At 47.0% G+C, this 16906-nt stretch overlaps 1 protein-coding gene across 3 annotated transcripts in view; it reads left to right on the top strand.

Annotated features, from left to right (window-relative positions):
- The window catches only part of FAM171A1 (family with sequence similarity 171 member A1), a 134246-nt gene that overhangs the window by 96175 nt on the left and 21165 nt on the right, over nucleotides 1–16906 (top strand). For all 3 annotated transcript variants that reach the window (XM_047868173.1, XM_047868174.1, XM_047868172.1), the window contains 2 exons: nucleotides 1190–1348; nucleotides 5854–6030. In XM_047868173.1, coding sequence (XP_047724129.1) covers nucleotides 1190–1348; nucleotides 5854–6030 — 336 coding nt within the window. The remainder of the gene's footprint in view (nucleotides 1–1189; nucleotides 1349–5853; nucleotides 6031–16906) is intronic.

The raw sequence follows: 16906 nt of genomic DNA, 5'->3' as shown, positions 1-16906 counted from the left end.
TCACTTGTAGAAGAGAGATGTGGACTAGTTGATCCTTTGAGCTCTAAAACTCCCTTATGCTAGAACCCTTTCGGATAAGCTTATTCCCCACTGGAAAGTTTCTGATCCAGGGTTAAAAGGAACCCTGGAGTCGGGATAAAGACTGCCCACTCAGGGCAGGGCTGTGGTGCCTGATAGTCGTGGACTGTGGCGGGGGGAGCCCCCAGCCGACCGTGGGGGAAACCTCAAGCCCTGGGCAGGCTATGCAGTGACCCGAGCACCAGGGTGGATCACTGCTTTTGAGGAATCACTCTTTCAATCCGCACGAGTGTGCACTTTCATTGGTAAGGTGCTATCATTCCCACTTCGGTTACTTTTTGTCTTAAGGATGTTTTTGCACCTTAAGGACGACTTAGCACCTTGACATCTTGCGACTATCACCAGAGCCATTAGGTGAACACGGGTTCAGGCTTTGCGATCAAAACAGCGTGTGGAGCACAGTCGAACTGCAGATGCTGTCACAGGGTAGCCTTCTGAGTGGGGCCACCCCGTCCTTCTGCACCCAGGAGCTGGGTGTGACGGAGGCACAGCACCTCCACTCCACTCAAGGGTGTCTCATCCCAAAATTCTCGACATAAGCTGTGCACCCTGCAGGCAGAGCCCGGATAGCACGTGGCAGCTTCCACCGAAGGGGGTTCGGTACTGTTGGGCTCTTGTTAGTAATTCTTGTCCAGGCTGCACACTTATCCCTTTGCTCTGCTGCTGTGTGGTGTGTGGAGTTAAGCCAGATTTTGCCAGATGAAGGAGGCGTGCATAACGGGATCAAAGGGTATCTCTTGCTTTGTTTATGTAAAGAGATGAATTGTCGTCTACTCCTTTCCCTCATGTGGACTTCCTTTCCCAAAACGTTATCCCCATCCATAGGCACACGCTGGGCAGTGAAAAGCTTGCTCACAAATGGGACTTAGGAAAGCTTTTTGTTAAAAACCCAAATAACATCCTGTGTCAAAACAAATGTGACAATGGGCTATTATTCCTGTCCCCATAATAGCATGTTGTCACATCTTTGCGCCCTGCCGTGAATGGGGGAGGGGAGGAGCCGCGGGGGGGGGGGGGGGGGAGGAGGCGTGCCAAAACGTGGAGAAGCACTTCCTGGTTTCCTTAGATTTACTGCCCCTTCGGGAGGTAACTCAGAAGTCCATTTCTGCAGGTGCCCGGCCACAGCCTCGCGTTCACTTCCAGAGGAGAGCTCTGCGGTTGCCTGAGAACACCAGCTACAGTGACCTGACGGCTTTCCTCACTGCCGCCAGCTCCCCGTCCGAGGTGGACAGCTTTCCCTACTTGCGAGGACTAGACGGGAATGGAACAGGTAACCTGAGTCTCTCCCCTGCTCAGCTGGGGCTTCCGTGTTTGGATTTTTCCGTGGGGCGGGGAGGATTCGTACCAAATGAAAGAACCGAAGCTGGGAAGTTCAAGTGTGCTGAAACTGTTAGTTAAGGAATCCGGTCTACACCGCTGCGGTGTATTTTAATGACTTTGTCTCCCTCAGTCATTCTGCCTCCTGTACCTTCTGACCTCCCCTCTGGTAGATTTCAGAGACGTGCTTTCCACTGAAATTGTTGTGTTCGTGTTTTTCCAAGGGTAAGGTCCGAGTGAGGGGCTCTCTGCCCCTCGTCCCCACTGACCCCTGGAGCCTGCAGGATGCAGCCCGCCCACCCATGTGTCACAGTGGGGAGGGGAGGTGGCACTGGTCTGGTGCCGAGAGTGGGGACGAGGGGGCTGCCATTTCTAGGATCGGGAGCATTTTGGAATGGGAGCCTCTGCTCGCCTCCGTCTGTACACATCCAGCGTGTTCTCACCTCTGCCCATCCTCCGTGCTGTTCCCTCTGCCTGGACTTGACAAACAGTGGCCAGGCTTTGAAGTTGACTTGAATCCTCTCCTGAGAGACCTCTGCGTGAGCTCCGTCAATGTCACCCTATGCCCGCATGACACACAGAGCTAAAAAAAATCAGAGACACCAAAAACCACCAGTTGGAAAATATGTAATAATTCCTTGTCAGTAAAAGACTGGTTCTCAGCCAACAGTGCACTGGGCACTAACATGGCCCCTAGTCCTAGTGAATGGAAAGCAGCAGACTCGGAAGTCCTGAATCATTTCTTGTATCCCCTCTTGTTTTCCCCACACTTCTGACGCGAAAACCAGAGGCTGTTCTGGGTTAAATCCTGCTAGGTGAGGCGGTGACTGCATTTCCCAGAAACGCTTCTATTGAATTTCACTGAACTGTCTAGGGCTTTGCATAAGCGGATCTTGGGTCCTTCTGAAAAAGCTTTTTACACGTGCAGCATCTGATCCATTCTGTAGAATGCTGACAGATTTCTGGGGACCGATCAAGATGACCTGGTGATTTGTTACTCGCTTTTGTGGCACCTGTCCGTCTGTGGAACCTGCCTTCAGAAATGTTTCTTCATACTTTAATTTTTGTATGAAGGTGCAATTAATGCATCTGTAATTGGCCATCAGATAAAAATGTGTGGTAGCCACTCTGAGTAAGCATTACTGGGAGAGAATGTTGACTTACAGGCCTAGGAGAAAGTAGTATTTCACGGAACAGGAAAACGTATGATTTGAGACCATCAAGAACCCTGTACCCAGTCTCCCCAATAAATGATGCACAAGCATAAAACCCTAACTTGGAGGGGCGACCTCATTCCTCAGAGCTCACTAATTTTTCTGTGCCCCGTTTCCAAGAGCTCTTGAATAAATTATGAAATCCGAGACGATGGGCAAGGGAGAAGAACACAGAGACATAGGACTATTGATTTTAGAGGAGTTTGTTTTATTTTAAAATGACTGTTATTTCAAGGGGGGGAAGAAAGAAGGCCTTAGAAGGTTACGTGCACCCTCTTCCCACTGAAATAACTAATACTTGATGTGGGAAGAATCAGACCTTGCCTGAGCCCCGCCGGGAAAGGCGATGTGCTGGCTCACAGCCCAGGAGGGCGTGGGCACATGGGGTCCGCTTAGCACCCCGACATCTCATCAGCCAGGTGCCTGTGTCCAGTTTCACATCGTGCACAGCCTCTCTTCTTCCCCACGGTTGCTTGCCTGCCTCCCTCCTGTTTGATAAAATGCATCTAAGAGATTACGGCTTTGCGTGACGGCCTGGCCCACGCACGCCAGGGTAAGGTGACAGGTCGTCACGAGAGTTCAGCAAAAGTGCATGGAGCCCACAGATGGGATTGGAGAATGTTCTTCAGGCTGGTCTCCCCGGAGTGTCCTCGTTCAGAGGACACTGTCCGGTTCAGAAGGGGTTTCCAGAGTCGTCAATAGAGAAACCTGGCCACGGAGAGATTTGGGCCACTTCCCCATCGTCCAGCCATGTCCACCTGCTCCATAGCGTCCTGGCGTCACATGGGGCAGCCTCCTTGCACAGGCCACAGACACTGCACCTTCAGAGAATCACAGTCCCCACTCTGGTTGCTAAGAGATTTCTTGCACACAACGGTTCTGACATTCCCAAGCGGTTCTCAAGAAACGACTTCCGCTAGTAACTCTAGGAAGACAGGGAGGTGTCAGTAGAATGACTAACACCCAGTGAAGTTGGTAGCAGGATGCAAAGCCAGGCAGAACCCGAGATGCTATTTGAACGAAACCCCTCATATTAGAAGGGATGAGTCCGGGGCCTCCTAAGCTTGGTCCAGTGGTGCTGCCCCCTCCCCCTGCTGCCTTTGCCTGACACCTGTCTTTATTCAGACGTGACAGCAGCCTGGTAACATCAAGAGGGAACAAGAAGGAAAGTCCTCACTGTATACAGAACTCAGTGTTTCCTGTAGAGTTGCAGTCTTATAACAAGGGCTGGAACAGAAACAATGGATTCCTTCAAAGTATGGATCGTTCCAGAATAAAGAAAGTGGGAGGATACAAGGGAGGGTATTTTGGAAGGCGTGGGATAGGAGTGGGCATTGAGCGGAGCACTGAGAAAGCAGGTACAGCTGCCTGCTGGGTCTTCGAACAGAGAACTTTTCAAAGAACATTAAATCTCCAGAACCTAATGTATGTAACTTTAAATTAATAAGCCCTTTTGTGCGATGCTGTGATTACTTCTGAATTTAGAGCTGAGCCTGTTTCTTTCCCTCGACTCCTAGGTAAAGCATCTAGTCCAGATAACGCAGATAAGGAAAACAAATCCCAGAGGAGCAAAGTAGCCTGCCTGAGGCCACAGATACAGCTAGTGGTGCCTCTGGGACTAGAACCCGGCTCCCTGGGCCGGGAATGTGCAAGAAAATAGGAAGGGAGGATTGAAAGGTGATGAATGGGGATCAGGAGGCAGAGTTAAGTGGGAGGAAAGGCTGGATGATGAGTCTGGAAGGCGTTCCTGCCCTCCCTGCTGCTTCCCTCTCCTGCCTCGGGTTTGCTGAAAGCAGCACTTCCGGGTTTGAAAACGTTATCGATAAGTTGTTTATACAGAGTCTAGTAAGTTACTTAATTTCTCTTTGCTTGCAGTTCTGTCCCATCCAGAGGGTCTAACAGAACCTGGGGAGCTACACTGTAGACCCGGCTTTGCCTCCACGTCCCCTGTGGACACTTGGCACTGCTTTAGGTCTCATCCCAGCAGATGTTTTGACCAGAAATATCGTAAATTCTGGGTTTTGGCTCTCTGTGCCCTAAAGAGAAAAGGCCAGACTAAAAGGTTTCAGAACTTGAGCCTGGGATTCCAACATGGACCTTTTGACAAAATTCCTATTACCGTGCCCGTCCCTTCAATGACAAACAGATGGCCATAAATCGTAGAAGGTAGTGCTGTTGTGACCTATATATAATTTGCTCTACAAAGGGTTTGGCCATCACTTGTGTTGAAAACTCTAAAATTCACTACAGTTGCTCTAAATGTTTACATCTAGTCCTAAGTGGTGGTTTGCATTAGCTCAGGTAGTTGATGGGTAGATAACCTATGTAAGCAGCTTAATAAGAAATCCTATAGATTATATTCTAATGGAGCTTAAATTTTTTTATCACTGTGCGTTTGTCATTGTGCTCAAGATTTAAAATTACGACGTAAACATTTTGTGTGATATTATATTTCACTGCAGAAAAATTGCTCTACGATGGATCGCTTAAGTATATAAATATAATATCGCTGTCCTCAGCAGTCCCTAATTTATGTATAAAGTAGGCAGTCGTTAAAGGCTTGGCTTGGAGAAAAGGCCCCTGATGTAGAATAATTGGCATGTTAAATTCCTTTTAAACAGATCAAAATAACAGTGGCACCTAAAATTAACTCCTAAATCTTTCAAGGCCGAGCTTTCAGTAGGGTGCTTTGAGTACAAGTAAGTTAATATTTTGAGGCACTCCTTGAAAAAACAGCCCCCCCCCTTCTTTTTGAAAGCAGCCTCTAATGTAAAACATTTGGTTTCATTATGGCGATCTGCCGAGTCATTAACGTGTGTGGGTCTCACTTTGTGCAGGGGTTGATTTCAGGGATTTCTACACTTACCCTACTCTGACACCACAGAGGAGTCTCTTCCTTTCGAGGCCCTTTCTGAAAGCAAAGCTCAGTAGTTAGAGGCAGCAAACCTGAGAGCTTCGATCCCAGATCCCACCATGCCCTTGGGGCCAGTTCCCATTTCTCCCCTCTCTGGGCCTGTTTCTTTGTGTGTAAAATGTGAATTTTACTTACCTTATGGAGCCGTGGTGAGGTATCTGTACATATAAAGTGGTGAGGATTTTATACACGTAAAGTGCTCCGTCTAGTCCCTGGCACATAGGAGGTACTCAGTGAATGGTTAGCTGTTGCTATTTTCTCGCAAACGTTTGCGGCAGCCCCACATAGGGCCCTTCTGTGCACGTGATGGATACTCCCTCTTGCTTCCAGGAAACGGCACCAGGTATGACCTGACCCCAGTCACGGCCGTCAGTGTCCACTTGCTCAGCAGTGATGGAACGCCAGTGCTGGTGGACGGCCCCATTTATGTCACCGTGCCCCTGGCCACCCAGAGCAGTCTGAGGCACAATGCCTATGTCGCGGCGTGGCGATTTGACCAGAAGCTGGGTAAGCAAAACTCCAGTGATTGGCTAGCGGGTGACTTGATTCCTGTTTGATTTTTCCTTTTAAGATATCTGTGCAAGTCTCCTTTCCTTGAAGTTACCGAATTCTGCTGCCCACAGCGTATCGCATGGTTTTTGGTAGGTGAAGCTTACTCCAGTGTGCCAGGCAGGCACCTCTTGGGAGGGTTGTTTTTGTTTCTGTGTGTACATTTAAGTCAGTTTACTTGAATCTTTAAAGGATATTAGAGCTAAAATTGGCTCCCCTGATCTTTATCATTTTATGCTCTGGGTTCTCTGATCCCTCGTGGTCATGTGGTTTTCTGTTTCATGAAAAAGGAAAAACACTGCCAACAACACACCAGAAGAGAAAATAAAAATTACCCACAATACCACCACCTAGAGAAAAACCACAAATAGCATTTGGGATTATATCCTTCTGGTCATTTTGCCATGCACACACGTGTTCGGTATCTATTGCTGCTTAACAAATTGCCCTAAAACGTAGCGGCTTTCAACAACCGTGCACATCTCCTGTGTCACATATTGAGAGGGTCAGGAATCCAGACACAACTAGCTGGGTGGTTCTGGGTCAGGTTCTCCAACAAGGTAGCCGTCTGGAGGGCGGGGGGAGGGGGGTGCATTGCTAGTGACTGCACATCCAGTCTCACTCACGGGTGTTTTGCAGGCCTTAGCTCCTCACTAGCTGCTGGCCAGAGCCCTCAGTTCCTTGCCATGTGGGTCTCTCCATAGGGCAGCCCACAACATGGGCACTTGCTTTCACTGGAGCCAATGATCCAGAGGAAAAACAAAATAAAATAAAAATACAGAAACACAAGTGGGCAAAGCAGAAGTCAACAGTCTTCTATAGCCTCATGTGAAAATGACAAACCATCGCTTCTTTCCGTGCACCGTTGGTCACGGAGCCCGGTGCTGGTACTGTGTGGGGCAGACGGCACAGGCGTGTAGACACCGGGAAGTGGGGATCACTGGGGTCCTCTCAGAAAGGCTGGCTTCCACAAAATAGATTTTTAACAGAAACGAGATTATATGCTAGGTACTCCTCTATAACTTGCTTTTAAGAATCGCTTGTATATCATAAACATCTTTCCGTGGCATCAGCTGTTACTCTGCAATGTCAAAATTGATGATTGCATAGCATTTCATTATGTGGATGTGTCATACTTTGGTTGCTCCCTACCCTGTAATTGGAGAAAACATTACTATTCTTACCGGTGCTGTGATAAATATCTCTGTAGCTAAATCTTTAGGCACGGCCATGATTATTTCCACAGGATAATGTTTTAGAGGAGGTGGAGCTGTTGGATTAAAAACATACATGGGGACGGGGCACCTGGGTGGCTCAGTCGGGTGGAGCATACAACTCTTGATCTCAGGGTGGTGAGTTCAAGCTCCATGTTGGACACGGAACGTACTTAAAAAAATTTTTTTGGGGGCGCCTGGGTGGTGCAGTCGGTTAAGCGTCCGACTTCAGCCAGGTCACGATCTCGCGGTCCGTGAGTTTGAGCCCCACGTCAGGCTCTGGGCTGATGGCTCGGAGCCTGGAGCCTGTTTCCGATTCTGTGTCTCCCTCTCTCTCTGCCCCTCCTCTGTTCATGCTCTGTCTCTCTCTGTCCCAAAAATAAATAAACGTTGAAAAAAAAAATTTTTTTTAACGTGTATAAAATTCTAGGAGTGCCAGGGGTCCCTGGCTGGTTTGGTCAGTTGAGCATCTGACTCTTGGTTTTGGCTCAGGTCATGATCCCAGGGTCATGGAATCGAGCCCCACGTCAGGCTCTGTGCCGAGGGTGTAGCCTGCTTGGAATTCTCTCTCTTTCCCTCTGTCCCTCTCCCCACCCTTCTCAAATCCAATAAATAAGTAAATAAGTCCAAAATTCTAAAGCTTTTAATACATGTTTTCACATTTTTCTCTGGGAAGTTTCACATTTGACGATCATCACGACATGATGGGCACACGCACTCGTGTGCTTAGATTTTCATACCACCTGCATTCCTGTACCCCTTCGGTTCTTAGCAGGGGTCAATGGTTGATATCAAATGTGTTTTCAAAGATAACCTCTTTCCTTGAGTAGTCAAATTAGAGTTCTGGGAATTTATATTTGAAAATAAACGCCCGTTGGGTATTCAGGGTTTGGTGGGGTTTTGTTTCGTTTTGCTTTGCTTTCCAAATAAATACTAACAGGCGCCATAATTATTTGTGTGGAATTCACTGATTTTCCCAGACATACTAAACTTGATGTTGAGGAATGGGTGGTACCACTGCAGTAGCATATCCTGCACTGGGACAGACGTGCTAACCGCTGATGTGTGTTCTCCACAGTGTAGTGACTTTTTGAGGCTCTGTGATGAAGGTCAGGTCGTAAGGAGCCCTGCGCCTCCCAGGAGAAGACAGATCGGGAGGGGTGTGACTGAGAGAATCTCAGAAGACCACAGGAGAAAGTAGCAAGCAGAAGGGAGACAGCTTGTATTCCGTCTCCTGAAAGCCTGGTTCTGCTCCTTGTAAAGCTGTAGGTCCCGCCTGGAGCGAATCACCGTGCCTGTTTTCTCATTTGTGCAAGACATGCTTTTGTCGGGGCTCCTATTCCCTTTTATATTCTGCTTCTCTCCCCGGACCTCCCAGTTGGCCCCAAATGTGCCCGGGAGCAGCAGCATGGCATGTGCTTAAGAGCCAGGGCTCTGGGGACACCCTGGATTGGGATTCCAGCTCAGCTGCCCACTGGCTGTGTGCCCCTGGGGCGAGTTACTTCACGTCTCTGGGCCATAGTTGTCTCAACTGTGACATGGGGTTGGTAATAATAGTACCTCATGTTGTTATAAAGAGTGTATCAGTCAGAGTTCTCCAGAGAAACAGAACCAATAGGATATGTGTGTGTACCCCAAAAAAAGGAACGAGAGGGATTTATTTCAAGGCAGGGGCTACTAGATTTGTGGAGGCGGACAAGCCCAAAATCTGCAGGGTGGGCCAGCAGGCTGGAGACCCAGAGAAGAGTTGATGTTGCAGTTTGAGCCCGAAGGTAGTCTGCTGGCAGAATCTCTTCCTCAAGGGAGCTCAGTCTTTTTCTTAGTGCCTTCAACTTACTAGATGAGGCCCGCCCACCTTATGAAGAGTAATCTGCTTCACTCAGCCTCCTGATTTATATGTTAATCGCATTTTATTTTTTTATGTGAATCTCATTTTAAAAATGCCTTCACGGCAACTTCCATACGTGTTTGACCGAGTATCTTGAGACCATGGCCTAGCTGAGCTGACACAAAAAATGAACCACGCCAAGGACTAAATGAGTTAATGTCTGTGAGAAGTATAGTACAGTGCCTGGGACATAGCAAGGACTCCCTACGGGTTTATAAAGTCAGCAGAAGGCTTCCTGTTCTGTAGGCTTTCACGGGCCGTGCCTCCCAAACCGCTTTCCCAGATTTCCCCTTAGCCCAGATCTCTCAAAGGATTGCTCTCCACATGCGGCTTCCTCAACCCGCCGCAGTCCCGCTTCTGCTGCCCACTCTCTGGAAACAAATGTCACTGAGGTCACCAGCAGCTGCGTGACAAGGCAGGTGACTTCCTTCAGTGTCTCTGCAGCGTTTGGTGGCTTCTGTTCCTCTGTGAAGGGCTCTCCTCTGTTGGTTGTCTGACTCAGTGTCCCCCCTGGGTCGTCCTCGTCTGCTGGCCGCTGGCCTACGCCCTACGCCCAGCTCCCAGCTTACCTCGTATCACTTGCTGGGGCATCTAATCACTTTGCACACTCCCACGGCCCCCTGTGCACCCAACTCCTGTTCTCTGCTCTCTGTTCCCGACCTTCCATTAGACATTGGCTGATGGATGTGCCTTAGGACCCTCAGGTCTGACATGCCTCAAATTGAGCACATCCACTGCCCTCACTCCAGCATTTAAACCTCTTCGTTCCTGCGTTTCCTCTCTTGATTAAGGGTATCACGCACCAGACCATCGAAGTAGAAACCTCGGAGTTATCCCCACTTTATTCTTTTGCTTCACCTCTCCGCCTGCAGCCATGTGTGGTCCCTTCCAAAGTCCTGTTGCTGTCACATCAGCGTTTCTCAGCCTTCCCCTCTCCCCGCCTTCTCTGTGTCACTTCCGCCTTGGTTCAGACTCTTCCCACTTCTTTGACCTATTCCAGCAAGAGTCTGCCTGCCTTCCGCCTCTGCTTCCCTCCACTAGCTCTTGTGTATCGCTGTTTGGGTTATCTTTTAGGGGCGCCTGGGGGGCTCATTGGGTTGAGCATCCCGACTTCGGCTGAAGCCATGATCTCGCTGTTCGTGAACTCGAGCCCCACATCGGGCTCGCTGCTGTCAGCCTGTCAGCACAGGGCCTGCTTTGGATCCTCTGTCCCCCTCTCACCCTGCCCCGCCCCCACTTGTGTTCCCTCAAAAATAAACATTAGAAGAAACTTTGAAAGCACGGATCACTTCCCCTCGTGAGATGGTCTCTCAGCTACTCACGGTGAAGCAGTCCGCCCTCCTCCCGGCACAGCGGCTCAACGGTGTCATCAGAGCCAGCTCTGCCGGTCACTCGGCCTCACTTCCAGCGCCGTCTTCTGCATGCCCACCGTTGCTCCCCCGCCAGACTGTTCACCCTACCCCCGGGTGTGCTTCGCTGTGACGGTGTAACTTCTCACATCCCATGAGCAGGATCTCAGTTTTGCAGTCCCTCTGTCCGTCCCCTAAACAGTAACGTAGCCCCCTCTCAGTTACAGTGTGCATATTGCAGTGACACTAGAAATGCATGGGGATGGGGCCTTGTAGTTTCTTGGTTATCAGGGCAGTTTAGTAGATTCTGATACAACATTTGTACTTGAGATGACTACATACAGGGGCGCCTGGGGGCCTCAGTCGATTAAGCATCCCACTTCGGCTCGGGTCACAATCTTATGAGTTCGAGCCCCACGTCGGGCTCTGTGCTGACAGTGCGGAGCCTGCTTGGAATTCTCTCTCTCCCCCTCTCTCTCCGCCCCTACCCCACCTGCACTTTTTCCCTCTCTCTGTCTCTCAAAATAAGTAAACTTAAGAAAAAGAGGTAGGATAACTTCTTAAAAAAAAAAAAAAAGATGACTGGGGCGCCTGGGTGACTCAGTCGGTTAAGCGTCCAACTTCAGCTCAGGTCATGATCTCACAGTTCATGAATTCAAGCCCTGCTTCGGGCTCTGTGCTGACAGTGCAGAGCCTGCTTGGGATTCTTTCTCTGTCCCTCTGTCTCTCCGCCCCTTCCCCACTTGCACTTTCTCTCTCGCACAAAATAAATAAACTTTAAAAAAAGAGAGGTAGAATAACTTGTTTAAAAAGAGAGAGAGAGATGGCTATATACATAGACAACAATGGTATACATACATAGAGAGAGAGACACTGTGATCACTGGTCCTTCTGAGGGAGCCAGGAGGAATCAGAACTAGAGGACATGGGAACCTGATAGTGGAAGCAGAGATTAAAGCAACATACTTTAATACGGAGGAAGGGGCCATAAGCCAAGGAAACAGGTTTTTCCCCTCAGAGCCCCCAGATGGAGCCCGCCCTTCTGACACCTTGCCTTCAGCTCAGTGAAACTGACTTCAGACTTGACTTTCAGAACTGTAAGAGAATACAGTTGTGTTGTTTTAAGCCCCCAAGGCTGTGGTCATTTATTACAGGAGCAACAGGAAATTAATACGATTACAGAAGTCCATGAAAACGAAGAAATGCACATTGTTATGCAGCCTCTGAGATGTAAGATATCCGGTTTCTGGGAATAATCCCCACAGCATTGAGCCTTCTGCCATTGGGAATTCTTGTTGGATAATTGATCTGTTTCCTTTTTTTTTTTTAATTTTATTTTTTATTTTTTAAAATTTACATCCAAATTAGCATATAGTGAAACAATGATTTCAGGAGTAGATTCCTTAATGCCCCTTACCCATTTAGCCCATCCCCCCTCCCGCAACCCTTAGTTTGTTCTCCATATTTATAAGTCCCTTCTGTTTTGTCCCCCTCCCTATTTTATATTATTTTTGTTTCCCTTCCCTTATGTTCATCTGTTTTGTCTCTTAAAGTCCTTCTATGAGTGAAGTCATATGATTTTTGTCTTTCTCTGACTAATTTCACTTAGCATAATACCCTCCAGTTCCATCCATGTAGTTGCAAATGGCAAGATGTCATTCTTTTTGATTGCCGAGTAATACTCCATTGTGTGTGTGTGTGTGTGTGTGTGTGTGTGTGTGTGTGTGTGTGTATGTATATACATATGTATATACATATATATATACACATATATATACCATATTTTCTTTATCCATTCATCCATCAATGGGCATTTGGGCTCTTTCCATACTTTGGCTATTGTTGATAGTGCTGCTATAAACAAGGGGGTGCATGTGTCCCTTCGAAACAGCACACCTGTATCCCGTGGATAAATGCCTAGTAGTGCAATTGCTGGGTCATAGGATAGTTCTATTCTTAGTTTTTTGAGGAACCTCCATATTGTTTTCCAGAGTGGCTGCACCAGCTTGCATTCCCACCAGCAGTGCAAAAGAGATACTCTTTCTCTGCATCCTCGCCAACCTCTGTTGTTGACGGAGTTGTTAATGTTAGCCATTCTGACAGGTGTAAAGTGGTATCTCATTGTGGTTTTGATTTGTATTTCCCTGATGATGAGTGATGTGGAGCAATTTTTCATGCGTCGGTTGGCCATCTGGATGTCTTCCTTGGAGAAGTGTCTATTCGTGTCTAAATGATCTTTTTAACCTAGCATCTACTGCAAAAAGCATAACTGCCAAATTCCTGGTTATAACAGATTGTATGTGTACACAGAAAAGCCAACGTTTGAATAGTCATTCAAAAATAATCAAATGAATTAAAATACGTTTTCTGAAAACCTTAAGATTGGATGGACATTTCAAAGAAACCATGTTTTCTTCAACTTCCTCAACTTAGGAGAAGCTACATATTTCATAAGGTTGTTGTTTTTTCTACTGTTTTTTCCTTTACTATTAAGGTTTTTATTTTGTTATATTTAGTCAATAATATCATTCTTTAAGTAGAAACTAAGTTATCTCTGGACGCCTGGGTAGCTCAGTCAGTTAAGCACCCGACTTCGGCTCAGGTCACAATCTCACGGCTTATGAGTTCGAGCCCCACGTCGGGCTCTGTGCTGACAGCTCAGAGCCTGGAGCCTGCTTTGAGTTCTGTATCTCCCTCTCTCTCTGCCTCTCCCCCTCTAGCGGTCCGTCTCTGTCTCTCAGAAATGAATAAACATTAAAACAATTTTTTTTAAGAAATTAAGTTATCTTGGTTAAATGAAAAGTTCCAAGACTGTATTACCAGATCAGGAAAAAAGTAGGAACACATCTTAAGCATCTAACACTACTTACTAATTAGCAGCTACTTATGATTAATTCAAACACAAGAATCACTCCAAACCATTTTAGCACTTTAAAGTATCTGCTTTTGAAGTAAATCAAAGTAACTGTAGTTCCAAACAGTCAAACAGCCACATACAGCAATCTGTGAATCCATTACAAATAATTGGGGCGCCTGGGTGGCTGAGTCAGTTAAGCGTCCGGCTTCGGCTCAGGTCATGATCTCACAGTTTGTGAGTTCGAGGCCCGCGTCGGGCTCTGTGCTGACAGCTCAGAGCCTGGAGCCTGCTTCGGATTCTCTGTCTCCCTCTCTCTCTGCCCCTCCCTTGCTTGCACTCTGTCTCTCTCTCAAAAATAAACAAACATTAAAAAAAAAAAAAAAAAAAAAGAATTGTTCACCCAAATCAGGGCCGGCAGACAACATGTTGCAAAGCTAAGAATGGTTTTTACATTTTTAGATGATTGAAGAAAGAATCTAAAGAAGGAAAGTATCTCATGACACATGAAAATTACATGAAATTCAAATGTAAACAACCCTCAATAAAGTTTTATTGGATGCTATGGACAGAATGTTTGTATTCCCCCTCCCCAAAATTCATATGTCAAAATCCTAAACTGCAGTGTGTTTGGAAGTGGAGCCTTTAAAAGGGGGTGATTAGATCATGAGGGTGGAACCCTCATGAATGGGACTAATGTGCTTATAAAAGAGACCCCAGAGAGTTCCCTCATCCCTTCCAACCTGTAAAGACACAGCAAGAAGACGCCATCTTTGAACCAGGAAGCAGGGTTTCAGGAGACATTGATTCTTACAGCACCTTGATCTTGGACTTCCCAGCCTCCAGAGCTATGAGCCATGAATATCTCTAACTCATAAGCCACTCAGTTTGTTATTTTTTTATAGCAGCCCAAAGAGACTAAGATACTGGAGAATAAGCATACCCGTTTCTGTATGGTCTGCACGAGTGCTATCTCATCACACTGGAGGGTTGAGTAGTTGTGACAGAGACTGGATGTCCCCACAAACTGAAAATACTTACTTGTCTGACTTACACAGAAGACTGTTGTGATTCCTTGATCTAAAAGGCATTAACAGGGAAGCTCTTACCATTTTAGTGTTAGAATGCAAGTAGATTCAGGGTGCCTGGGCGGTTAGGTCAGTTAAGCGTCTGACTTCGGCTCAGGTCATGATCTCACAGTTCATGAGTTCGAGCCCCACTGTGCTGTCAGCACAGAGCCTGAAACCTGCTTCAGATTCTGTGTCTCCTCTCTCCCTCTGCCCCTCCCCTGCTCATGCTCACTCGCTCGCTCTCTCAAAAATAAGTAAACGTTAAAAAATTTTTAGAAAATGCGAGTAGATTGTATGCTCTGCAGGGCCAAAGTGGGGTGACCGGTGTGGCCACAGTACTTGCTGCTGTCCGGGTAGCCCTCCAGCATTTTGCCAGGAGGGCGTATGGATGCTCAGAGGGGTAACAGCTCATTATAGGGCAAGACTTCAAACTCCGTAAAGAAAGATGACGTTGTTTTTAGTCCCGTGGGACTTCTATTTGAAAAATACATCTGCATTTTGACACTAACTCAAATACTCCAATCCAGGACTGCCAGATAACTTAGTTTACTCTTAGGACAAAGACCAATCAGTGCTCCCTTTCAAACACCATTATTAGAGTGCCGTCAGTGTTTGGTGTCACCATTTATCACTGTGGCCTTCTTTTTCTTTTTTTAATGGCTGTGATTGCCTTTTTTTTCCCCCTCCCTTTTGGAACAGGCGAAAATTTTTCCATGAACATTAGCATCTCCATGCTTCAACCCACACAGTTCATCAGAGGGTGACCTAATAGATCAGCACTCTCTTAGAGCATAAGTAAAGTTGGATTTTGTTTAGTCAGTCAGAGCAGTATGAACTGGGCCATTGTTATATGCGCTCTCCATAAAAATCGTCTTTTTTAGAAGTGCAACTTGCGATATGCTAGAATTATACCTCGGCTGCATTTACATGCAGCAACTGAACATGTTGTGTTAAAATGCACTTGATTGTGTTGCAAGGGAGGACTGTGTAGTGAGCCTAAGTCTTTCTTTGGGGGAATTAGCGGATTTCCTTCGCTTATGATCTTCTAACTTTCTGTTGGAAAATAGAACAATGCCTGTGTCAGGGGGACGGGCTAACGTAGACAGACACGCCTTCTCATCCATATGTGCTGGGGCGCACTTTGTCCTTGGAAGAAAGCAGTTTTCCTTCGCCGGTCTGGCAAACGAAGTGTCATTGGTCATGGTGAATGCATCTTAGCGGAGGCTTTCTGGGCAATGGGAGATGATTATGTCAGCTCGCTTTTGCAGGCATTTACTCTCTCGCCTATAAGTGGGACAGCAGATGGCTGTCCCGTGTTCCGGGTTGTCAGACCGTGATCTGACTCGTTGCCCTGGGGAATGGTCACTTCTGAGCATGCAAACCAGGTCAGTGGTTTGGATTTCAAGTGACTGACTGACATTGACTGGCACAGAAATCAACATTCCGGATCCTGTAGGTGATGAGTTTCTGCTATTTAATGGTAACTTGGGTTACTGGCTTTGAATACGCTCATTCTAATGAGACGACAGAAATAAAAGCATCTTCTAAGTGGAGCTACGTTGTCGAATCCAGTTTCAACTGCCTTCCCAAAACACGGCCTGCAGAGTGTGAGTTGGTTGCTATAGAAATGGCAGTTACCGAACCGCCTCTGATCATGTATGGTGTGTATGTATCAGGCACTCAGGATCCCACTCATAACTGGCCTATAGCGGATTTGTCTCCGCTTCAGATGGCGAACGTTACTGCTAATGCTGCGCTCTTTGAACTAGTCCATTTAGGTAAGTCACAGCCAGCCCACCCTTGAAGGCGGGGCTTGATTTAAAATATAGATCTGGATGTTTTTCCACTTCATCGGTTATTGGGGGAATAGGAAGGGATGGGAGCAATGCCCTGGTCCTGTTGTCCGAGAGGAGTGCTGTCAGGCCGAGGAACATGCGCACAGTTGCCCGTGGGGAGAACAGATACACAGTGATCTCAGAACATGGCCATTTGTTTTTCAATGTTGCCTAGCAACTAAAAAAAAAAAACATTCGTGTGATATCAGTCCATTCCTAGGAATCATTAAGCCTTTTGTGTTTGTCGCCACCCTCTAGCCCCGAAATGAGAATTTTCAGAAAATAATGCCATCACGTTAACATTAACCATATTGTAGTTGTGGTTCGGGGACCATATTTGTTTTAAAATACTATTCTTACAAACTTAATCTCCCTAAAGTGTCATTTTATATACAGAACTAGAACCTTCCATGCTTACGTTTAACTGAAACAGTTTTTGGCAAGCTTTACAAATGACACTTGCCCACTTTGTGGTCTTAGAGTGTGGTATAGATCAGTATGTTCCCCTGGAAAGGAAATGTGTCTTACCGTCGACTTCTCATTACCACTTAGGGAATATTCACATTGTGGATTATCTGGGGGCAAATTTGTATCCTCCTGCCGGCTTCCCGAACACCTAGAAAC

This window comes from Prionailurus viverrinus, chromosome B4 (assembly GCF_022837055.1).
Source record: "Prionailurus viverrinus isolate Anna chromosome B4, UM_Priviv_1.0, whole genome shotgun sequence".
NCBI lineage: Eukaryota > Metazoa > Chordata > Mammalia > Carnivora > Felidae > Prionailurus > Prionailurus viverrinus.
This window is presented reverse-complemented; position numbering and strand designations above follow the sequence as displayed.